This window comes from Stigmatopora nigra, chromosome 11, assembly GCF_051989575.1.
Source record: "Stigmatopora nigra isolate UIUO_SnigA chromosome 11, RoL_Snig_1.1, whole genome shotgun sequence".
In the NCBI taxonomy this organism is placed as follows: Eukaryota; Metazoa; Chordata; class Actinopteri; order Syngnathiformes; family Syngnathidae; genus Stigmatopora; species Stigmatopora nigra.
This window is the reverse complement of record NC_135518.1, coordinates 8,934,812-8,959,195: the sequence shown is the minus strand read 5'-3', so window position 1 is coordinate 8,959,195 and position 24,384 is coordinate 8,934,812. Positions and strand designations below refer to the sequence as shown.

Here is a 24,384-nt window from a genome sequence, read left to right as displayed (position 1 = left end):
TATTAACATTTTATAACTTGATTTACCTGATATCAATGTGTGCATAATTACTAATAATTATAAGGGAAATTCTTCTTCTCTACAAGAAAAAAAGTGCCAAAAAGACATTTAACTAACACATAAAAGTCAAAACATGTCAAAATGTGTTTTCAATCTCCGGATGCAGAGCTCTGAAAACATCTCAGGTTGTTTGTTGGATTATGTTTACATGTTTGTTTACAGAACACATCAAAAAGCGTAGTTTTCATTGATATCCAATAGGAGGCGCTATTATCATTCGAATTTCACAGCGGCATTATTCCTCGTCCTCAACTATGAAAAAAAAAAGTCGCGGAACAAGTAAATCCACTATGGGATCGAGCACGTGAAATGAATAAAGCGAGTACCACCCGATTTCCTGGAACACTTTGGGTTCTTCACTTCCAGTTTGAACTTCTTCAACCGATTTGACGACCTTCCTAAAAAGTTAATGCATGAGGTACGTATGATGAGTAAACATGCAGATAGGAAAATGCTTTTTTTTCTGGGCTGGGTTCGGATAGTCCATTCTCGGTTCTTTCATGCTTTCAAATCTCTATCAAAGGCTGATATTCATGCTCGAAATGGACAAAATAGTCAGGAATGCTGTTTTTGTTTTGAAAAGATTGTCATAGCCTGTTAGTTCTAGCAACGACTACTACACTCTTATTGACACATCGCATGTCAGTCACGTTGATGCGCATTGTGAAAGTATAGAAAAGACTTTCAAAAGATCCTTAAAAATCACATTTAAGCAGCTCCAACGTTCAATATACAGCGATGTTAGTGTTGCTTTTTTTATTGGGAGGGATTTTGTCAAGAGGCGTAGTTTACACAACTCACTACTAACATAACTGTCACTTTCACACATAACAATAACATATTAACAACATTGACTTGTTTCATTTCCAAATGACACTTGATTCATTAATTGTATTGAGTTGTTGCATTTTTGTTCTATTTTGTACTTGCATATATTAATTCATAGATCTGACTAATAACACAAAGAATTATGTCACAGTTCCACTTCTACCCATTTCTTAACATTTTGTTTTTTATGTTTCTTTATCCAGTTTTAAAAAAAAAGAATTAAGGCTGAAACTCTTTCTAAGTCAGCCCTCAAGTCGTTGTTACTGTTGTTGTAGTCACAAACTTTGACGTCATCTTCGAAAATAGTATCTTCTTGAAACTTTGTATAACTATATGGCATGGGCCAGTATCTATTGATCCCATCTCATTTAGAAGTCAGTCCACAGAAATCGAAAGTAATTTACCACCAAATCAAGGTCTCCTGCATACCGTACAATTTCCTGTCAGTAGATGATGTGATGGGCGAGACGTGCTAGTAACCTGATGACTAGAAAAGCCATGAGGAAGAATGTGGCGCCCAGGGCACTAGGACATTTTTTTGCATTGAATGTCTTTAGATGGTGTATAGGCACCTAATAAAGTGGCTCACAATAGTACTACATGTGTGAGGGCACCTCATCTGGCTTTGTGCATGACACGGCTTTAGTATTCCCATCATATTTCCCGCCGCTGGTGAGAAGCATCAGGAAGGAGTGGCGCAATGTCAACGTTCCCCGTGACCCCGCTTGAGTGAACAGACAATACGCTGAGGCAGCCCACAGAGCAGCTTCCTGCGAAGGCTGAGTGCAGCACGAATAGACGTTAATGGCCGCAAAGCAGTGGCTCCCCTCTGTGACAATTGAGGCACATCCATTCGTGGACAAGCAATCCCAATGAAGAACAAGGTAACAGCCTTTAGAAGCCCTAATGGTTCAGCTGCAAATTGGTAAACCAAGGAACAATAACAGAGTTAGTATATTTCGCTTTAGCTTGATTTCCTCGATCGATCTTTTTTTTTTCTAGGTGGTTTTATCAAATGGTCAATCTATCTTGTGTCCCCTTTTTTCCTATATTTTTGTGTTTGCTACATCACTGTTAAGGCGATGGGTTCTAAAATGGCTCCAATGGACAAATCTTTACATTTATGCTACTATTCCATGATAGTATAGCTCAAAAAAAGGGCAATCAAGCTATTTTTTTGTTTGTAGAATACAATGTGATTGTCAACATTGGTCAAAATTTGGTTTTCTGGTTTATATTCCGTTTGGCGATTAAGATTTAAATGGAATATTTGGAGTATCGGCCAAAATCTACCTCACAATTTTCCTGTCAAGTGAAATATAAAAGAACTATAGCAATTTCCACCTTTATTTTCCATAAGTGTGTGTGTAGCGCCCGTTACATAAAGCCCTGCAAGCTCAGATTTCATCTTTGTGATTTTCCAGGAGCTGTGACGGCACTAAGTGTCGGAATGAAATGTCGTCTCATAGCGGCTCTTTTGTGCAAATCAAGTTCGATGACATCCACTTCTTTGAAAACTGCGGCGGTGGCAGCTTCGGGAGCGTGTACCGGGCCCGGTGGATCTCCCAGGACAAAGAGGTGGCTGTGAAAAAGCTGCTCAAGATTGAGAACGAGGTGGGAGTCATAATTGCCCTGGGCTTTTCATGTACTCTTGGTACTTTTTAATTGTCACGATTGTAATCATTTTAATTGCCATCCCATTTAGTGGGATGTGGTGACTTGCGCACACATCATTCATGGTCATTATACTCCCCCACTATGAAAGTGGTGTTGCAAAAGAAACATTATTGGCAAATCCGATTTGGCACTGTTATAGCTTGGGGTGCCTCACAATTAAAGCTGGGAGCCCATTGATTGACAAAAAAAGATTTGTCTTTGTAAAAGCTGCAATTGTTGGCCTATGACAGCCTATTTTGAGAATCTTTTGTGAAACTAGTGTAATATAGTAGACTGAACTTAGTCAATGCTGTAGGGATCAACACTGGTACAATAAAAAGGCATATTTTTTAGTGCAGAACCAACTGTTTACATAACAACTGTGTTTCCACAAGTGCTTTTGTCAGGTTCACTCACTTTCTCTGGTATTTGTACTATAAAATTAAAATAGAGTGTGTTTGTATGTTGTCCTGCATCTATCACCATCAAAAAAGTCATTGGATTAAATGCTGTGAATATCACTGACTTCTGATTGAATGGTCTTTCAGCACTCTTTTTTTCTTTTTATAATTTTATTTATTCTTTTTTTTTTTATGTGTACCCCTCTCAGGCTGAAATCCTCAGCGTCCTCAGCCACCGCAACATCATCCAATTTTACGGCGCCGTCGTAGAGGCTCCAAACTATGGAATTGTCACTGGTAGGTGACGTCAAATTTTTTTCGTCCTTCACACTCTCCCCAAAATGTTTTCTTCTTCATAGCTAATACAATAAAACTACTTTTCCTTGAACACATTCAACTGAAACAACTTGCAATTTCTCACTTTTCAACATTGAAATGCATCATTTTCTTAGACTAAGAGTAGATATAATCTATCAACAGTGTCCAGAATTGTGTCATTGGTACAAACTCAGTTCCAGTCACTGTAACCAAAGCAGAAAATAAGAACCGGTTTCTAACTACTGCTGTGGATTGGTGGCAAAATAGCATGTGGGTGTCTGTCTGTTTATTTAAGGGTAAGCCATAGAACCAGCAGAAAAATGAGATGTTTATTGATTATCCCTAATAATTTCCTGTGTTGACACAGTGCTCCAGTAAGCTCATATGCACACGCTTGTCGTTATATACACACACATATGGTTGCCTCTGTTTATTGCTCCCTCCCAGGAATTGCATAGAGCTAAAGAATATAAACTGGTGGTTAATGGGGGGCAAAGGTAACCATGGCCAGTCATCAATCAGTCAAAACAGTATTGAAGTCTGCTAAAAGGCAGCAGCGGTTCATTTCTGTGTTGGTGCATCCCAGTCATATTATCTGCGGAATGTGGAGACAACATATTAAAGTGCAAAGTGCAGATAGAAACTGACTTGCTATTACTTGCTGGTACTGTTTTGTCCCTCAGTTAATTCAGGCTACAGTTCACTGTTAAAAAAAAACACTTTATAACAACTCTTGTGACAAACAATGATATTATTTTGGTTCCTTCCATGAGCTTTTCTTATTTATGGGATTTTTTGTGTGTGTAGAATATGCCAGTGGTGGATCATTGTATGATTACCTCTCATGCAATGACAGTGAAGAAATGGATATGGGGCACATTATGACCTGGGCGACTGAGATAGCCAGAGGTGAGATAGATAAAAAAAATATTTAAATAATACATTTTATTGAAGCTAATAACTGGCTTTTGACATTTCTATTCAGGAATCCACTATTTGCACTCAGAAGCTCCTGTAAAGGTGATCCATAGGGACCTGAAGTCAAGGAATGGTAACTACATTGATTTACCCAATATTAAATCTGTTTTTTTGCACAATTTGGCCGTTTTTTTGGCGATGTGATTTCTTTCATTCTGCCCTGTGATTGGCTAGGGGCCAATTCAGGGTGTGCCTGTCGTTTGCTGGGATTGGCTCCAGCACCCTCGTGACCAGCTGGTATAAGGATGCACGGCATGGAAGATGAGTGAATGTCATTTTTATCATTTGCAAACTTTCATGTGAAAATCTGATTTGTCTTTCAGTTGTTATAACAGCAGACAAAGTCCTTAAGGTGGGTATCGTTTTTTATCTTGCGCTCCCAAACAATGTCATACAATATTTTTTCATACATACACTGTATTATAAATAATCGAAGCATACCATATGAGAAACACTAGGATCATTTATAAGAACATTAAGGTTATGCCACACAAATTTAACAAATTAGCTAAGCATGATCTGCGTTGCTCCATTATTTGTGAACTTTGTTGTTTTGTCTTTTCAGATTTGTGATTTTGGGGCCTCCAAGTTTCTGACCCACACAACACACATGTCCTTGGTGGGCACCTTTCCCTGGATGGCACCTGAGGTCATTCAAAGTCTGCCTGTGTCTGAAACCTGTGACACCTTCTCCTACGCTGTGGTGAGTGCCAAAAACACAAGGCAGAAAAAGCGGAAAAACCGGCTTACAGGTTTCGGCATGAAATTTGGAAAGTTAGTAAAGGCTTTAAGAATAAAGTTTGGGATCCTGAAACCTACTATCAGCAAAAGTGGAGTTCTCTGAGGGCGTGACACCTCTGCCAACGACTACAGTTGGGGAAGTCACATGATTATGAGTAAACTCACTTTTGGGTAATCAGCGTATTCAAGTTAAAAATACCAATGTGTTAGTTGCTTAAAACTATATTTCCCAGTACTACTTCTATAACACTTTTGATATGTCCCATACATCTGATATGATAACTGTATTGAGTTAACATTGTACTATATGAAATGTAATATAAAAAGGTATACATGTGTATCTATACCAATGTTTAACTTGGTTTTAAATATATGATCTCCATTTGCAGTATATTTGCATTTTGTGTGTTCATTCTCGGAGTATTTCTAGTTAAATGAAATTGTCCATAAGCATTGTACATGGATATTTAAACAAGGTCACATATTGATAGCATATAGTCCAAAATATTATGACCATAACCATTATTTTGACTTGTTTTTCGAGATATTAATGTGTTTATTTCACTTGTGTCACAGGTGCTTTGGGAAATGTTGACACGTGAAGTACCATTCGATGGGCTAGAAGGCTTACAAGTAGCCTGGCTTGTCGTGGAAAAAGACGAGGTATTTTCCTAATTCAATTCCAGAATACAAAGAGATTGCAAGTCATTTGAATCATCCATTCTTGTTCATATAAATCTGTTCATAGGAGGACTTAGGGGCAAAGAAAAAAAGTTCCAAAAGTTATAACTAGAGTATGTAATTGTGTTTCAGAGGTTGACTATACCCAGTGGCTGTCCTGGCAGCTTTGCAAATCTGATGAGGGACTGCTGGATGACGGATCCAAAAGTGAGTGCTGCATCCACATAAGAAGAAACAAGTCGTCCACACGCGTGGCACGACCCTAAAGTTTCTCTCTCGATTCAGAGGAGGCCAACGTTCAAGCAGATCCTGTCAACTTTGGAGGCCATGGGGAACGACAGCCAACTCCCTCAACAGTGCAACTCTTTCCTTCACAACAAGTCTGAATGGAGGTAACCTAATGAGCTATTCTGCAGGCCAACTAAATGTATTGAGAAGTCAATGTGCACTCAGCCTAAAGGAAATTACAAAGAATGACATGGAAATGTGGCTGACGGGGGTCGGGAAATACAAAAAAGGAAGTGAAGATGGTTCATATAGATCTTTAATGACTTGACTGATGGCGGCAGAAAAGGCATAAAAACCTCCGCCGACTCCTCCATCTGGATATATTTCCTCTCTTTACCCATAAGGCCCTAAAAATAATCACCATCTTTTTCAAGTAGAAGTGTTTAATTGGGCTGTATGAGCAGCTGGAGGTTCAGTTGATGTTCGGCACAGCCTGAGTCTCAGCTGCTACTTTATTCCGCCTCAGCCCCTCGGCAGGGATGGCGTCGTGCGGCGTCTTCGCCGCAAAGTTGTGCCGTCGCCGTCACGTCCGCATAGGTGAGATGGTCCAGACAGTGGACAGGGTGCGTAGTTGCCTAGTTAGATCTCAGTGGACTCCTGCTTGCATAAAGATTGCCGCTGCTTGTAGGAAAGTTTGCTGTTATTAAAATAGTTTGAATTCTCTTCCTCTTCTTGGTTTTGAGGGAATTGAACATTTGAAGAAAGACAAGAAAATGTGCATTTCTTCCATAGTGTGTCCAATTGAAAATGTAAGAGTGTTGCTGCTTGACTGTCGAATTCTGACAACTTGAAACCTGAAACGATTGTCCCATCTAGCAATTTCAATCAAAGGTGACCATTGTTGTCTTTTTAAAAGTAGGCTTTTTCATATTGTCCACTATACATACAGTGAATGTATGTGATTAACCAGTCCTGCCTCATATATTGTTCTCCTGCTTATTGTATTTTTACACTCCATAAGTCTAAAAACAAAGCTAATTTCTTTCTCCGTCAGTTAAATGAGGATTAGTTTCACTGCCTCCAAGGGGTGCTGTTTCTCTTTTCTTGTACCTTTTTGCCTCGAGCCTGCTGACTGTTAATTCGTTGGTTACATTGCATATATTGTTTGTAGTGATTTTTTCATAGAACTGGTGCATTCTGAGAAAGTGGTCACCATCTTGCCTCACGTAATGTACAATTAGAGTTTGTATTTTATCCTCATACCTGGTTAGTTTTACTGTGGGTAAAAAAGCATGCATGTTAATGCCACGAAACACTATCTTTTGGTATTGTGAGTATGTGTGGTTGTTATATTTGCATCATGTGTCAGAGTATTTTTTTTTCTCATTTTGCAGAGGTGAGATTGAAGCTACACTGGACAGGCTGAAAAGACTAGAGAGAGACCTGAGTAGCAAAGAACAGGAATTGAAGGCACGAGAGCAACGTCTGAAAATGTGGGAGCGCAAACTCATCCAGCAGTCCAGCACCCCGGTCAGTTCCTTAACAACAATCAATAGTATCATACGTATTACATTAAAAAATACAAATAAAACAACATACAAAGTACTATACACATATGTAATACGGTACATAAAATGCTGGTTGACATAGCCTTGCATTAAAAAAAAAAAAAACGTAATTGAATCTTTCCCAAATTCGTATTTGTAATGTAACCATAGCAACTAAATGGAAAAATCTAACCTACTTCCCTGTTTACAGTTAGCTAAAATATGTGATTAGGCGTGTTACACCTAAAATGTTTCATTATCACTAATTGTTGGCATGTATAATAATAACAGCAGTATTTTCAATTTAAATGTGTGGGTTTTATCCATTTAGCCCGTTACCAAAAGAATCGTCGTATAGGGAACAAATTCCCCACTCAGTCTTCACCTTATGGACATTATGGAAGTAATTTGATGTATGGTTAATATGCGTTACGTAGAGTGGCATGCTGTGCCGAAAGCAGCCACAAGCACATGGCTGTGTGGAGAAGGCCAATCTTTTATGATGAAGTGACATTTTGCTGACATTAAGATTGGCCAATTTTTTCTGATGTGCTGAAGTGCAGTCGTTGTGCCAGTGTCTGACTTACTTAGACTTTTGCGTCCTCTAGTAGAAGTCCTTAATGACAAGGCCAAAAATATTTTGCAATCTTAATTCTGATGTTCCTCCACATTTAATGACACAATAATACTGTCCAAATGTAATCATATGGTGTTTAAGTCAATGCATTGGAGCCATTTAGAATATGCATTACTATTGAATCCTTGGCATTAGCTTCAAAATGTGGATACATGTGGTCTCCTTTGGCTTGTTTTTGATATTATTTGTCTTTTTACGTATAATTTAAGTATACATTTCGGGGAATCATTGATGGTTTTACGTCCAATCAATGTGTTTCTAGTGGGATTTTATTAGTCTAACATATATATTTGACTAAAGATTAAATAAATCAATACAAATCATTGAGGACTCTGAATATTTAGTGTTTTTAATTAAGTACAACAGATATAAATTAAATATAAATAAGTGAATGAAACAAACTAAGCACAAGATTTCTTAAATTCAACTAAAACATGAAAAAACAGGAAAATTTTTCCTGTTTATTGAAAAAAATTATGAAAATATGTATTTACTATTGAAACCTTAATACATTTGTGGCATTAAAAAAAACAGCTAACTACAGATTCCAAACAACGACAAGTTACTGTTGTGAAACAAAAAGAAGCAAGCTGTCCATTTGTTCCAAAGATAAAGACATCAAATTAGACAGTGCATGTGTTACTGAGTGTGCTGACTTCCAAAGCACGACACGGAGGAGGCGGGAAGTGCTCGTGAGCCTGAGTGTTTTTATGAGGCTGCCCCGAAATGTATGGCAGCAGCTACTGTTTATGGAGGCCCGCATTCAGCTCTTAATCTGAAGGAGACACTGAAAAGAGATTACTCCATCAGTTAGTCATCTTTCCTCCAATTTTCCATGCCACTATCTCTGTCATTACACACCATTCTACCGATCACAATGCCACAGGCTTTATTTACCTGTCAAGTTTCAGCATGATTACATTTATTGTGCAATAAATGATTTGTCTTTCAAATACGTTGTGTTAGATCGGGCAGATGGACATTTAAGTCGGATAAAAAGAAGATAAAAAAAAAATGTTAGAGTCCCGGCTGCTGTTACGTGATTGAAAATGTTTTCCATTTTAAAAAACATTTCTATTTCTCCATTTTATTTGGCATCTAGTATCAAATGATTGTGTTCTTTGTGTTGATGCAGTTGCTGCCTACCCTGGACATCTACACGTGGACAAAGGAGCACGTGGTCAGTTTCATGTTGACAAAATATACCTGTTTGCTTTCTCCTCATTTAATCTTAAATTGTGATTTTTGTGCTACACAGTATTTCTGGATGCAGCAAATATTTGGCCAAGGTTTGTTTTATATTTTAGTGCTTTAATCAAAGTAAATATGAGCTGACGTTGACGCTTTTTTCTCGTAGAGGGAAGTGCATGTGGCATGCACCTGTATGCTGACCTATTTCGGGACAATCACATTACGGGAAAGAGGCTTTTATTGCTGTCGGAAAATGACATGCGGGAGATGGGCATCAAATCGAAAGGTCACGTCATGCACCTCAAGGTAAGGCCATGTTAGACTTTTGCTCCAAGCTTAGGTCTTGTTGTGAGGTATGTTGTGTTTTCTCTTCTGCAGAGTGAAATTGAAAAGCTCACTAATGACTACCTCGGGCTGATCCACTTTCCACCATTGCTCAAGGTAGAAACTTATGTTTTTGGTTGTCTGCAAGTCATGTGTAGGGATTTCAAACTACTTTTTAACATTAGTCCTGTTTCTAGGATTGGTGCAAAATGTTTTTGTTTCTAATTGGAAGGTGCAAAGCGCTTTCCCCTTTCTTACTTAGCTGGTTGGAAAAGCTGAATTTGAGTTCATTTAAAAGTGCTGCTTGACAGAAAGAAAGTACAAAGGTGGTACAGTAACATAAATGAACATATCTGCTACCTGACTATAAGTAGCTTTACAAGATTATTAAAACTTCATTTATTGAGGGGCAGCTTGTGAAAAGGGGACATATCTTCTAACAGATAGGACAGAAATAAGGAAGACAGGAAAGAGTATGACTGGACATGGTGAGTGACCAAGAAATAATTTGCAGTGAGAAAGCCAGTTTTAAGACGATCGCCTATCAGAGTTAGTCAGCTGTCATCCTAATATTAATTGTGTTATTGTTAATCTTGGTAGCTACAGTTACAGTATGTCTGAATATTTCCGTAGTAATGCTTATTTTTTAGAGAATAAAATTAATGTTGCTAATATTATGTCTCCTAAATTTGGGTGTTTCTCGATTTCTTTATGTTTTTTTTACATTTGCGTCTTTTCTTTTTCCAGGAGGCGCTTGAAAATGAAGTGGAAAGTAGTAAAAGTGTTCATCTAGAACTTGTCTTTGGATACCATTGGAAGCCAGGCACTGGAAAATCTGTAAGTTTGTTTCTGACTGGACATAACTCACTGGCTGCCATTTATCGCAACACACCGAGCCTTTACAATTTTGAAAAGGTTGAATTTTGCTATGACAATGTCTTGTGTTGGTGCACATTTGAGGTACACAAGCGCAGGTTTACCCAATAAGATGTTGAGGGATTTTAAGTGTCCATAACGAACGTGATTGGTGACAAGGGAAAAAATGGATATGCTGCCGCTTTTTTTCCCCTCCCTGTGAATGCATAATGATAGCTGTTACACTGACCATTAGAGGCATCGCTATACAGGTATAAAAGCAGACAAATAAACATGTCATTCTCCTGCGTGTAGCGCATCTAGCGCTTCTCACTCGCAGCTCTTTGTGAGCAGAGAAAGGCTGGCTCTTCACTTGCCGTTCGAATTTAATCAAAAATAGCCCATTTAGGCAGAAGCCGTTTTCTTTTTAAAAGGAAAACGTTATTTAATCTTTCAGCTGCTCATTGTCCCATCATAAATAGTCCTCTTTCAGTGTGTTCGGCAGGGCTGAAACGAGCCTGCTAATTGCCTCCCATTTCTTCTGACATGTGGTGGTTTAGTGGGTCGAAAACACAGCGGGGAGAAGGAAACAGGAGGCTGAGAAAATGAGAGCTAATTATTTTCCCCTGCCTGGTGTCAGGTTCCGTGTCAGCCTTGTTTTTACAAACTGGAAGTTTTTTTTTTTGTGCACAAAATAAAACAAATCCACACTGCATTTTTCCCCTCCTCTTCGCCCCTCTTTGCTGGCGATGTCGTGGAAGCAGCTGCACTTCTCAAAGACAAAATGAGGGCCTTGCGATTGAGCGGCCACCATCTGACAGCCACTGAGGGTTCCCCGCTAATGAGGATATCACCGTGCAGCCAAGTGAAAGGTGCTGAATTATGTATGAGTTGTCATTATATGCACTCGGGTCCAAGGGATCATTACGCCACATTGTTTCTGCCGTAGTGATTAGAGTGGCGCCGACGCTGGAGCCCCGGTGTGACCGTCCCGGGGCCCAGCTTCCTCTTTGCGCCGGGACCTCGGAGGACCGGCCCAGGAATGGGCCCAGGCTCCTCAGACCGGTTGATATCGGCGCCACCGCTCTGATGTCCTTCCCTGTGATCACGGCGGCAATGGATCGGCTCCTGCCCTGAACCCCGTGCGCTTAAGCGGTGACCCCGCGGCCGGTGTTCAGGGAGCAGCACGATCATTACTGCTTTGTCAGGGTGCCGCGCCGTGGAGAAAAGAGGCTGTGGAATTGCTCTCGGTCGGACAATCCCCCCCCAGCGACCATTTGATGCGAGCAAGGAAGCAACCTTGACTCACTGGCTTGATTGTCGATGAACGTTTTGGACACGACTGTGCACTTTTCTGGCCCTCGGGGGCTCCGGTCGTAAATTGCCCTCGGTGTGCATCACCACAATCACTCGGTCTGCATGAAAATGGAGAGTTCTAATATCTGCACACATACCAATCCAATACGGCTTTTGAAATATACTTGCTTTATATTGTGCCATTTCGCTACCCATCTCTCTAACAGGTAGCCAGTGAGTTAATATGTGAAATAATATTGAAGCCGTCGTACTATAAAACTGTGGCCGATCTGTTTCTCTGGTCTGAGTGTCGTAAATGGTGATTTGACACAATTAGGCTTTATTCAATGTAAAAAGTGTTCATTTTTAGCACAACTCTTGTCTTTAACTCTCAATAGCAGTCAATGAGAAATGGATTGGATGTATATTGCTTGTAAAGGAAGCCTATGAGTTTGAGGTAGTAAATTAGTTTGGGACATGGATTTTTTTTGGCACTATGGTAAAACCAAACATCTGAATTGCTATGTTACGCTTTATGCATTTGATATTGCATCTCCTGGCTGTCATTATGGGGCAAATTCCCCCTCAGATTTATGCAGTAAGAGTACTACCAATGGACCAACTTCAACTTTTAAGGAAATGAAGCAATGTTGCACTTGCCAAATAATTCCCTCACAACATTGCCATTGTAGGTCCTCTAGGTTGTGCTGTTACTTCACATTCCAAAGTTGTAGTCTAAAAGTGGAATGCTCAATTATTTTATTTCAGGGTTGCAATCAGACGTTATTGCTGAGTGCACTAGGCAGCCTGCTGTGTCTTACAAAGAGCCATTTTTCTGTTAAGGACTGCAAGTGGAAAATGTTTCTGGAACTTGACGGAGACGACGTGGCCTTGACTTACATCAAGGATGTCATCTTCACCCCCAATCGACAGGATGTGGAGCCCGTGCGAATGACTAAGGTTCACTGGTGTTCCAACAATGACTCATTACATGTGTTTTTAATCCTGGTTGTTTAATGAATAAATCCAATTTATATCGCAGCTGCCGTATGTGATGGACAAATGGATCGTCGGGTTACATCCCAACCAGAGAGTGGACTATGCCGTCAGCTACAAGGTGAATTATTTCTTGTGATTGGGCATTATATTAAGAAACATATTGCAATTTTAGTATGAATTCAGATAACGCTGTGGCAAATCTGAACTGTATTGTTTGGCGGAAACCATTCTCAGCTGTCCTTTCTAATGTGTTGCTGCAGAGTAACGTCAGCTCACCAAAATCAACAAGATACAGCTGCCCCATGACGTGGCGTCAGTCTGGTGGACAGAACGAGATCCGAACAGTGGAGCTCGTAATCGAACCGACGCCCATTCACTTTGATTTGACCCCCAGGAGCGGCTCTAACTCTGGTAAGATGTCAAACTGCGATTCACATTCACGTATCTCCTCGCCACAATAACGTTGGTCAATCTCTTTAGACATCGATCAAGCTTGGATGCACAGTGTGAGGCTACGGCAGCTCATCAGGCAGAAATCGCAGCAGCCCACCGCTGCCCTTCCCACCTTCACCAGCTCAGAAGCCTGCACGCTTCCCCAGTTTCTCTCCGCGCACAAAAGCCAAGCGTCGACTTACGCGGCAGCGGCGCGCCGCTCGCCCATCCACCTCTCCGCCAACCCTTGGAACGACTCTCGCAGCTCGTCGCCAACCGCCGGCCTTTCGGCCAAATTGTCGTCACTCTACTTGGGGTCGAAGGGCAGCAGCCCGTGCAGCACGACGTCGGAGAGCATGTCGGAGAGAGAGCGACCTATCAGCGCGGGGATTGTGGACGAGTACTGGAGACGAGGCTATTCCAGCAACGAGGCGAGTCCGGCGAGGGGCAGTATAAGAGGAGGGCAAAGCGCTAATAGAAGCAATAAAGGCCCTCGACAACTCGGGAGGCCGCGATCCTACAGTTATGGCACCGCACCGCACAACCACCCGCGCGTCATACCCGGTATACTTTCAGTGACCGAGTCCCCTAGCAAAGAAAGCGAGGATGTCAAGACCGGCAACGATGGGGGCTGGATTAAAGTGGAACGCCACAAAAAATTACCACGACAGGACAATAAACCGGGAAGAGGAAGGGCGAGGAGAGGAGGCCGGGGTGGGCGCGGTTTTGGGGGCAGGACCTGAAGTGGCAAGTCCCAACATATGTAAACAACTCAAAGCATTTAGCATGTGAATAGCATTTTGATAGATGCTTTAAAAAGAAACTTTTTAAAAGGGAGTTACACAGGATGTTTTTCAGACATCTGTGACTTTTCTAAATGGCACAAATAGAGGTAATTTAAACAATGCATGGTGTATATTTATTAAAGTTCCAACATGACTGAGTTTTTCCACCTTTTCTTTTAACTAACTTAATTAACATATAAAGCACAACCAGTCAAGTTTAATAGCACATTCTCTAGCAGTTTCTCTGTCAATTACAGAAAACATCAAGGCCCAAAACTGCACAGTGAAATCACATTGAGGTGAAGCCAGCCGTTACCCGCCTTGTATGCAAATTAGATGGGAAAAAAATTCGCGCCACGCTGAGCAACATGGAAGATACGTATAATTATTTTCACATCAATAAACATTTAAAGTCAATTTTATTGACTAAATAAATCAAAGAGAAGTATAGTTCTTTTCTCATATAGAAATGTCAGTATTTAGTTCACATGCACACTCTAAATTATAAAATAATAATTTCTAGAAATATTTTTTTATGTAACTTCCAGGACTTCTCAGTGGCGCGGGAAATGAACGCGAATAGCGCGCGCTTCCGGGAGCGGAAGTGCATTGTCCATCAGTGCACAAATCAGTTGACCAGCCCAGGCGTGCGTCTCATTTCTGGTCTCTCGGCGTCCTGCAACTCGGATGACAAAAATGCCTTGCACACGCTCAAAGGTAATCCTAAATATTTGCTTGAACTTGAAACTGAATGTTTAGTTTTATCCGAGAAAACATTTGATCGTTTGATTGACCTGATCGTTTACTGAATGTTGGATCATGGTAAATGGATCATGTAGCATTGGAGCACGTTGACGTGTATTTCAATCTTCCAAGCAAATCGAGTTTAAAAGTTTGCTGCAAGTTTTGATTAATTTGCATATCAGTGTTTGTGTTCTTTCATTTGAGGATCAAACTATTTTTTGTTATAAATAATATAATCAACCATCCGAAAGTTCACATATATGCTTGAAACACACGATTCATTTCAAGCAGTGGTTTTAAAACAACATCCTACAAAATTGTTACCAAAATTGGGCGTAATTGGGAGATTGAATGATTACTGCCAGTACCTCTCAGTCAAAATTGATGGATTGTCTTTGATTTGCCCTTTGACGGTAGTATTGAATACCAATGACGCCCTTTTACTGACTATCACAACAGATCTGAATGCAAATTCTTATGTCCAACGAACAAATGTTATTTGTCTATGACTTGACTACAGAGTGCAGCAGCCCAACTTCCATCTACCAGAATGAGTTTGAGAAACTTTCGCAGTGTCCCCCTCATTCCAATGGAAACATCTTCTTCCGAAGACAGCTGTGACAGCTTCGGATCCGACGGAGGCTTTACAAACACGGTAATGATGGGTGTTTACCGGTTGATAATGTAAAAACCTATGTCAGAATCGCCCTAAAAATGTCATAATTACTTTAGAGGAGAAGCTCCAGACTATTGAGCCAACGTCTTGACAAGCCAAAGGCCAAGGAGGTCACCGTGCAAGAAGATGCACGCACAGGCTTTGAGGAGGAGCTCATCAACAATCAAATGAAAGCTATGGTGAGGCAAAATGTTTAAAGGATTTTTTTTAAAGGCATATTTTTTATATCAAAAAACCCATGTTTCTTTCTAGAAAGTAGACGGCGAGCCTGTGAGACGTGGCCGCAAGCCCAACCTTCTGAAAGTGGCCATGACTTTCCCGAACCGAAAGGCGGCCCCTAAAAGGCCTGCCTCTGCGCCCCTCCCTCAACCTGAAGCCCTGGACTCTGATGAAGAGGATGAGAACTTCATTGTCAAGAGAGCCTTGAATATTAAAGAGAACAAAGAAATGGTAGCCTAAATTAGCTGACTAAAAATGACCCGCATGCAACTGTGCAGTCTATCATTAATCATTGCCGTTTGTATGATAGCTTGCAAAGTTAATGGCAGAGCTGGACAAAGTGCCTGGATTTTTCCCCAAAAGAACCGCATCTACATCAACGGTAATCCAATTTTTTGATTCATCTAAAGCGTTCTTTAGATGACCAGATTTTTTTGCGTGTCATTTCCGATGATCGCTGCATCAGATCACACAAAGTCGTGTTGTGATGTCAGTGTTTCACACGATAACTTCCTCCCCTCTTCAGGCCCGACGTGCACCTCGTTCTTCCATGCCGGCAACTCTGAGGCGGAGCTCAGAGCGTCTGTCCCGCCCGCACACTCGCTCCCGCACACTCACAGATGGCCCGCCCAGCCCAACGCCCGAGGAAGAGCAGGCGGAGGACCGCTTCAGCCTTGTGCGCCGTAGCCGTTTCTACGAGGAGGTGGACGAGCCGGTAAGCCAATTTCTGTGAATGGAACGCCGAACCGGCATCAAACCCCTCTTGTGAATTAGGTCCGCCGGCGTGGCTGCAATGGCATCAAGGCACTTCCTCACGTGGTGCGACCTGTGGAGGAGGTGACTGAGGAAGAGCTGGAGAAAATTTGCTACAACGCGAGGGAGAAGGTGTACCACACTATCAATGTAAGTTGATGGAGAACACGTCTCCACTAAGAGAATTTGGCTTTCATTTGCCACTACAAAATGGTAGCTAAGAACTACATTTCTCTAAAAGAACCTCATTAACTCAATCTCAAAATGCTACTTTTGATTAAATGCAGCTCTCAAATCACCTTAACATAGTTCATTGGTCCAGAATTATGACCCCGTAATATGAAATGTATTCAGCCCCAAGTCTGTTTGCGTCTACTAGGGAAGCACTTGCCATCAATGTCGTCAGAAGACCACTGACACCAAAACCAACTGCCGCAACCCAGACTGCGTGGGTGTCCGGGGTCAATTCTGCGGCCCGTGTCTTCGCAACCGATATGGAGAGGAAGTGCGAGATGCTTTACTTAACACGGTAATAATAAAACTAATAATAATAAGACGCTGTCCCGAGACTTTGGTCCCAATCTCATTTGTGGTCTGTTGACCCTGACAGGAGTGGCGTTGCCCGCCTTGCCGCGGAATTTGCAACTGCAGCTTCTGCCGAGCACGAGAAGGCCGCTGTGCCACTGGCGTGCTGGTTTACTTGGCCAAATATCATGGCTTTGACAATGTCCATGCCTACTTGAGAAGGTGAGCCAGGGTTCATTCATATTTCATTTATTTATTTTATTATGTTATTATGAATGGCACTTGCGGTTTAGTACAAAAATATTATGTGAAATTCCTTGAAACACAATTGAGTATATGGCACTATCAGCAAAACTACTGAAAAAAAAAATCCAACAAAACTGCAGTTTATAGTCCGAAAAATGCGGTAAGTTGCAGCCCCAGCAAAACTGAAAAAAGTAACTTGTCCAGAAAATACAGTAGTTTCTTTATTATAGATATTTGAATGATCTGGTATGACTTATATTGTCTCTACAGCTTGAAAAAAGAGCTAGAAGAAATAAGCGAGTGATAGCGGCCCCAACGACGAACTCAACCACATTTCAGCACCTTTGACGAGAATAGACGTCTAATCCTTTTGAACTGGGAACCGTCAATGGCAGTTAAAAGTTCTGTTTTAAGCCATTCACACTTGTACAGTTTCATAAACCAGTATAGTTTTAGTGCATATTCTTGGAACTGCTGTTCTCCCCTTTTTGAATAGCTCGGTTTGATATACTGTAGTGCACAGGTCTCCTTCATTAGATAACTGTCGCTAATGGCGTGGAAACAATTAGTGCACTCTAATGGGAGTCTTGTACCTGTAAATCATTTTATCCTGCTGCGCTCTGGCTCATTTTGTGCTCAACCTTGTGGTTCTGCGCACAAGATGGCTGGAATTGGACTGGCTCTTTTCTGGGTTCATACCACCAAGTGTACTGTAACCTACGAACTCAAAAGGAGATTCTTTTTTCTTTGTTTCGTATTCACAACTTTTATGGTAAATCAAAAGTATCAGTCATTGAGATCGATATATTTAGAGATTGCCCAATGGTGTTATGTCAATATAGTCTGCCCAAATGCCTGTTTTTGTGGCATTAATGAATAAAAATTGTCACAACCAATTTGTTTGTGCAATTCCATGTTATTTGGTTTAGTTTCATACTACTCCATTGAAATGACTAGTAGCTCTGGACATTATTGAAAATCAAAGATTCTGATTTCAAACTAGATGATTACATTAAAATGAAAGTAGGATTTATTTAGTTTAGTTTTTTTTCTCCTATCCCATGCTAAAATTTGTCTTGATCTGAATGTGCTTCTTCCTCTGGCTTAATTAAGGATCTTAACTTGAATCCAAAGAGACTCCATTTAAATCCTTGACTAAATTGAGAACTAGATTAGTATGAAGTTTACATTTTTGTTGCATTATGTTACAGTGGTGAAGGAAGAACTAATGAAATTTGTTGGAATGGAAAGCCTACCTCCGTAAGTCAATGATGCACATTTTGGTCGTTTCAATGTAAGTGGTCTAACATAAACTGAACTTAAATATGTCAAGGCATAAGCATTGTAATGGTAGAATATCAATAATATACTTTGTAGCAAAAAAAATATTTTTGGCAGATTTGACTTACTTTTTTCACCTGAATATTTGATGCCCTAGAAATGCCCCCCTCTAATATTATCATTAAGAAAGGATGTGAGTCAGCTTAGATACGGAAATATGGTCCTAACTAACTGTCCTAATTTAATTTGTCTATTTGAGAGGACAATTTTCAACAATTTGAACCTGAATGTAAAAATGTCCAAATACCTGCTTGTTCTCAAAACACTGCACTTGAATCTGGTGTATTAAATAGCAATGATCTTCCACTTTAGGGTGATGAATATTTGGCCTAGTAATTGTTTACAACGCTTCAGCATCGAGCTGATCTGCTAATCACGCTCTGAAATACAATATTTATTCATTAGAGCAGATTTAATGAGGCCTTGCGGTGCTAATTATGAAAACCAGCGTAGCAGCAAATGAGCAGCGTGTGTCGGCGGGGTACCTCCAACCCGGGCAAAAAGGGGGAGTCGGGAGGGGCAGGCTGGAGGATGCTTGAATGGGCCGCACGTGTTGCCATACATCACGTGATGGGTCTGAGATGGGATGGTGAAAGCCACAAAATCCAAAGTGGACATTTTAGCCTTTTTCTGTTAAATACATTGAACACTTTTAAAAGGGAAAGTTTGTAACTCATGGAATGGAAGCGATTATTCCAACTGCATTTCCATCAAATGTTATTTCTAATATGAATATTCTTAATGTTCTCACTAACTACAGCAATTCTTTTTTTTTATTGCAGGGGTGTCCAAACCTTTTTCTTCAAGGGATGTTTTCAGAAAAATCATAACTTGCAAGAGTCAACTTGAAATCTTTCCAACTACATTCTTTGAAGAGAGGCTCCAAATCAGGTAGGAAACAATATATATCTACATTTATAAGTAATTCCTTGACTACTATTGTGGGACCCCTAGAGTCACCAATTCTGGAATGATGTCATGAACATAAATGATGGGCTGGCTGGCAGTAAATGAGTAAAATTGGGATAGTGTAAATTCTCAGTGAACTTTTGGGCTTTGTACACGTAGAAAGGTAAAGAAGCTGTCCATCCAGGGACAAGGAGGGAATCAATCAGACGCCCGAGTTCGACTTCCGGCCAATTTAAGGCATCCTGTGAGAATGTATCCATCTCCAGGCAAACTCGTTGTTCGCTCCTGCAAGGCAAAATGATAGAAACGGCGGTCACCTCGGCTGTCTGGGTGATATTATGGAAAGTAAAGAGCTCTCTCCAGTGGGTCCATCACAGGGGAAATTGCCAAGTCACCCTAACAAAGGAAAAGCACAAGTGCACTTACCGATGCTTTTAAAAGGAAAGCGCGATAAGGTGAAATATGCAATTGCCGATGTCAGTCAGTTGGCAGTTGTTGTTGTTGTTTGTGGTTTGGCTTCTCAATACGTTAAGATATATATGTTTATGACAGGGTTTTATTACTATTCGATGAGCTGGGGGGGGGGGGGGGGGGGCATTTGTATTCTTGAGGAGACCCATATAAAATACACAGAATTTACTGTTTCAAATAAATAAAAACGTGCTTTACACTTATGATAATGCATGACACACAAATAGATATGATTTTTTTTTAAAAGATCACTTCTAGCTGAATTAGGATATTAGCCAACAATAATTGGAAAACATTCAATATACTAATGCAAGAGTTATTACATGAATAGTCAGGTTAATTATTTTTCCTGTTTTACTAAAGCACCAATTCAAATGTCCATCTAAAACTTTTGATTCATCATGTTAACCTTTTCAATTGCCCTTCCAACCGTTACCTAACGGGGGAGCTCTTATACAGAAAACTCAATTGCTCCATCAATTTGCTTGCATAATTTCGTAGACCGTTTTGGATGGAAAATCCATACATTTGGACTTTCGCTAGAGTAGAAGCTTACCCTTTTTGGGAAAGTTGAGCTTTGTGACAATGCCGATGGGGTCAATAATGACCACGCTGGGCCGTAATCAGTAAATCTCTTCATACCTGGAGTGAGAAGTGCTACATTAGATGGATTTTATTGAGATCATACATTACAAATGGGGCATGGAGGATCTTAAAACGGAGCTTCTCACGTGCTTCATTAATTTTTACTTCATTAAGTCCTTCAGAGCCTTTTTGTCACACTAGTCGCCGTCGTGCTCGTCAATCCGAGATACAGGACACACTGGGGACTTTTACAGGAGTAGATAGGTAGATAGTTGTTGTCCAAAACAAAGAACTTCCATGACAAGGTCACAAAATAAGCCAAGATGTCACTAGTGCTGAAACATGACCATTTACTGCCAGCCCTCCCACTCACTCATTCGCCGTTGTCGGTTTAAAAATAGGCCAATTCACCAGTGCCATCCACTATGTCGAATTTGACTTCTTCTTTCAAGTCCCCTAGAATATTCTGTGAAATGGCAATATAAATGTAGAAGATATCAAAAGAAAGATTACATGCTGTTCTCTCATCAGAACATAAAAATGAATAGGGATTTATTAACTTAAGTTCTATACATTACTATCATCGTGGTGAGAGAGTATTCAAAACAACTATAGGCCTTAGTTGAGTATTCTTTGGAGGGCTTGTCAAACAATGAAAAAAATGCAATTTATAATCCATTAAATACAGTACTGTATTGAAATTATAATATCACCTGCATTGAGTTTTTAATGCAATTAGTCAGGTTTAGCAATTGTGATTAAAGCTCAAATGGCTGTAGAATGATTTGAAAAACAACATATTTCATAGCCCAGATAACCACAATTTTTGTGTGTCTCTTGTTGTATTCATATTCATAATTCCACTGTCAAAGCCAAAACCTAACTAGAATATGGCCTGTGACAATTGCCAACCCTAATTGCAGACCTCCGTAATAAAGAGACACGACCTCAAAACAATTCACCCTCCTTCTCTAAATTGATGAGTTAGTACCGAAGGAAATTAATCCCTAAATTCATTTCTCCGTTGATCCCTTCGGGCTCTGGCAGGGGCTCCCCAGATTTCACTTTTGGGGGGGATCTAGTTAAGAAAAGTATCCCTAAGCTATTTTCATTTAAATAACACTTTGTATTTGGCGGAAAGATCTTTCTCTAAATATAATTGGCAAAATGTGAAACGCGACCCTGGGGCTGCCTCAGGTTTGGGTCGCAGAGGACCAAATTGAAATTGCTCTCTGTCCCATGTCAAAGGCAGCAAAACAATTAAATGCACATTGGTGCGCACGCCACTTGACATACTTTCTCACCTCGTCGGAGCGCGCTTTGGTGAAGAACGCCATTGTTATTTTCCCCATTTGGAAACATTTCAATTAGGAGGGCCATTGGAAATTGTAACCAATGATGGGAAACACGGTGAAGCTTTGCAAAGTTTCAGATCAGACAGTTCCTTGGCTAATGGTGGCAGGTGAAAGCAGATCGGCTTTAATTGTGCCGCCGTGGGTCCACGCGGGCCTTTGAGTCGGACGCAATTTTCTCTGTTTCCAATTAAAGCGCTTTACAATTCATGATCTTCACTCAAGGTTAAATGAAAGCAGTTATTCCTGTCAGCGAGGTGATTAAAGGCTGCCCACACCAGGCACTTTCTTAGTGGAAAAAAAAATCAACTGGCGATCTTTATTCATTACATGCAGTTCGGTGACATAAACGCTTAATCATCTTGTTCACTTTAAATCTTACTTTAGGCTAGAAATTAGGCAGTGGTAAATTCAATTCTTTTGCATATTCAAATTAGATTTATAAACCTAAATGTGTTTAGTTTCCATTCTTCCACCTTTAGTCTTAATCCGTCGAAGGTGTCGTTCTATTTTGGCAACTCCAAAGTCTAAGTTGTTCGTGGCAAGATGAAAGTCATTATTAATGAGCGAGTAGCACGTTTGTAAAAGAGGCTTTCAGGCATTGGCGTGATGAATGCGACAATGGAGCTGAAGAGCATGTTGACTAATGAGTATTGTCCGGGGACGTCACCCTGGCCCCCCTTGGGGAAGAACGCTAGGTTTTGCCTTTCACACTTGACGCCATCTTCATAATTCACTTCAGATCCCAGTCGTGCTTATTCATTTGGATTTCTTCTTTTTTCTCTTCATAATTTGCTTGGAAAACAGTTACAAAACTCATATGTTGCAAATTTGTATCTAGTTTTGGCTTTGGCTTTCATTGGGAACCAAAAAGCATCCAATCAGCTATCTTATCTTATAGCGTCTTCCAAAAGTAGGGTCTAAAATGCAATTTATGCCCCGTGCGACTTATCTTATTTTTTAAGTTTATTTTAGAATCTGAAAAATATAGTAGTATTTTTTTAGTGGGGTGCTTGAAACCTTTTTTTGTGGTATTCTTAATGACACACAGTCAGAATATCTAAAGACCAGGAAATATCCAAAAAACTGCAGTCTTCATTGTATTGAGAAATCTAAATTTTTGCTCAATACCAACTGGCACAGAAGATGCACATTTAAAGCTCGGGGGTTCCTTATTAATAAATAAATCTTGGCCTTCCAAGAAATCTCCTCTCCAAGCAGCAATTCCCAGCGTAGAGACTATTTTAACTCTAGAAGGGGGCCAAACATCAGCAGTGGGTCTCTTTTAAACAAGTCTTGAGCAAAAGAGAAAAATAAATAAAGCCCCCAGCGCTTGGCTTTAATGTATTCAATTAACTGGGGGTCCCTCTGGAGAACATTTGGATAAAGAGACAGCATATGGCCCGGAGACAAATACGCTCCATGGCTCATTTTGACGATAGGGAACGGAAACTGTTCCTCAACAGGTTCTTACTTAATTAAACTTTCTTTCACTGGGTTTGCAGGGGAAATTGGGAGATGCCACATTTTAGCGTTTTGTTTACTGGTAAATTCCACCGAGCCCCGTAGAAAGTCACTCGCCTCGTCCTCAAGGCGCAGGGAATTATTTCATCTCAATCACAGACAATTACGAACTATAATGAGAGAAATCCAGCAGTCAAGTTGGAGTGGGAGGGCTAATTATGCGCTAGTCATTACTGTAATAGCACCTAGAGACATAAATGTACTGTATGAATATATTGAACTTGACGGCAAAATGTACATTGAGAAAAGTGATACTGGGCATTTTTAAAACTGGATGATCAAGTCCAAGACTCAACCCCCATTCTAACAGTATTTTCTGCACTGTAAGCTGCAACTAAAAGACTTGAATTTTCTCAAAATTTAGCAGTGGATGCATATTGGTTAATCATTGTACTAAATTCCCTTTAGCAATGCTCCAAACATGTTTATTGAAAGTTTTTTTTCCAAGTTGCTAACACTAAAGCTAGGTCACTAAGATAAATGAGCAAATGTCCGAATACAAATTGAAAAAGAAACTACTTAAATTCTCAAATTCACCTAGGAAGTACAAAATCAGCACCATGGATAGCGGTCGAGTCAGTAAATAGATTTTACAGCAATTGTTTTAAGTATGGGGACTTTCTTGCATTTCTGACATTGCGCGTTCAGTAGTATGTGCTTTGAGTAACTATTTAGGTTGGAAAGTTTGAGTTTTGGAGTAACAAGGTATTGTTTTGTTTGTATTGTAGTTTTAGAAAGTGTTGTTTGTTTGGGGAAGAGGGATGGAGGTTTTGTCAAATGTAATTTAGCAATTGAAAAAAACTAATAAGGGAGATATGCAAAATGTGATGAAATGAGGAAAGATGAAATGCAATGTAAGAGCAGAAAGAATATAAAATGACACTTGGATGTTATGTTTGGACAGCACTTAACTCCTAAACAACTTCAGCTGTGTCTTAAAGCCTGAGAGAATGTGCCCAAATCCTCCTCTTGCTTTTAAGTGTGGCCTTAAAGGCCAACATGCTGCCTATTTAATGCGCCGCGACCAATGCGATTGCGCGGTTGTCTGTGTGACAGACAAAGTAGAGCCGTGTGCTTTGTGC

General features: G+C 40.3%; 2 protein-coding genes across 4 annotated transcripts; both read left to right on the top strand.

Annotated features, from left to right (window-relative positions):
* The first annotated feature begins 330 nt into the window (after positions 1-330).
* On the top strand, positions 331-14,294 carry map3k20a (mitogen-activated protein kinase kinase kinase 20a). Of its 3 annotated transcripts, none has more exons than XM_077727983.1 (20): positions 331-478; positions 2,313-2,502; positions 3,155-3,242; positions 4,071-4,172; positions 4,249-4,314; positions 4,565-4,593; positions 4,807-4,944; positions 5,559-5,645; positions 5,796-5,870; positions 5,949-6,055; positions 7,286-7,421; positions 9,211-9,255; positions 9,334-9,364; positions 9,433-9,572; positions 9,645-9,707; positions 10,338-10,427; positions 12,585-12,701; positions 12,784-12,858; positions 13,001-13,151; positions 13,221-14,293. In XM_077727983.1, the coding sequence occupies exons 1-20, from the start codon at positions 474-476 to the stop codon at positions 13,913-13,915; spliced, it is 2,430 nt and encodes an 809-aa protein (XP_077584109.1). In that variant the 5' UTR covers positions 331-473; the 3' UTR covers positions 13,916-14,293. The 3 variants fall into 3 exon arrangements, 2 of the variants coding, with proteins under 2 accessions (XP_077584109.1, XP_077584110.1); XM_077727984.1 differs by lacking the exon at positions 331-478 and adding an exon at positions 1,332-1,772 and having other exon boundaries at positions 13,221-14,294; XR_013327843.1 differs by lacking the exons at positions 12,784-12,858; positions 13,001-13,151; positions 13,221-14,293 and adding an exon at positions 11,210-11,317 and having other exon boundaries at positions 12,585-12,602.
* A 216-nt stretch (positions 14,295-14,510) lies between these two features.
* On the top strand, positions 14,511-18,016 carry cdca7a (cell division cycle associated 7a). Its single transcript, XM_077728162.1, has 10 exons — positions 14,511-14,674; positions 15,222-15,356; positions 15,434-15,556; positions 15,630-15,827; positions 15,907-15,978; positions 16,123-16,311; positions 16,371-16,499; positions 16,729-16,878; positions 16,960-17,096; positions 17,391-18,016. Exons 1-10 carry the CDS (start codon positions 14,645-14,647, stop codon positions 17,422-17,424), a joined length of 1,197 nt encoding a protein of 398 aa, XP_077584288.1. The 5' UTR covers positions 14,511-14,644; the 3' UTR covers positions 17,425-18,016.
* Positions 18,017-24,384: the final 6,368 nt, after the last annotated feature.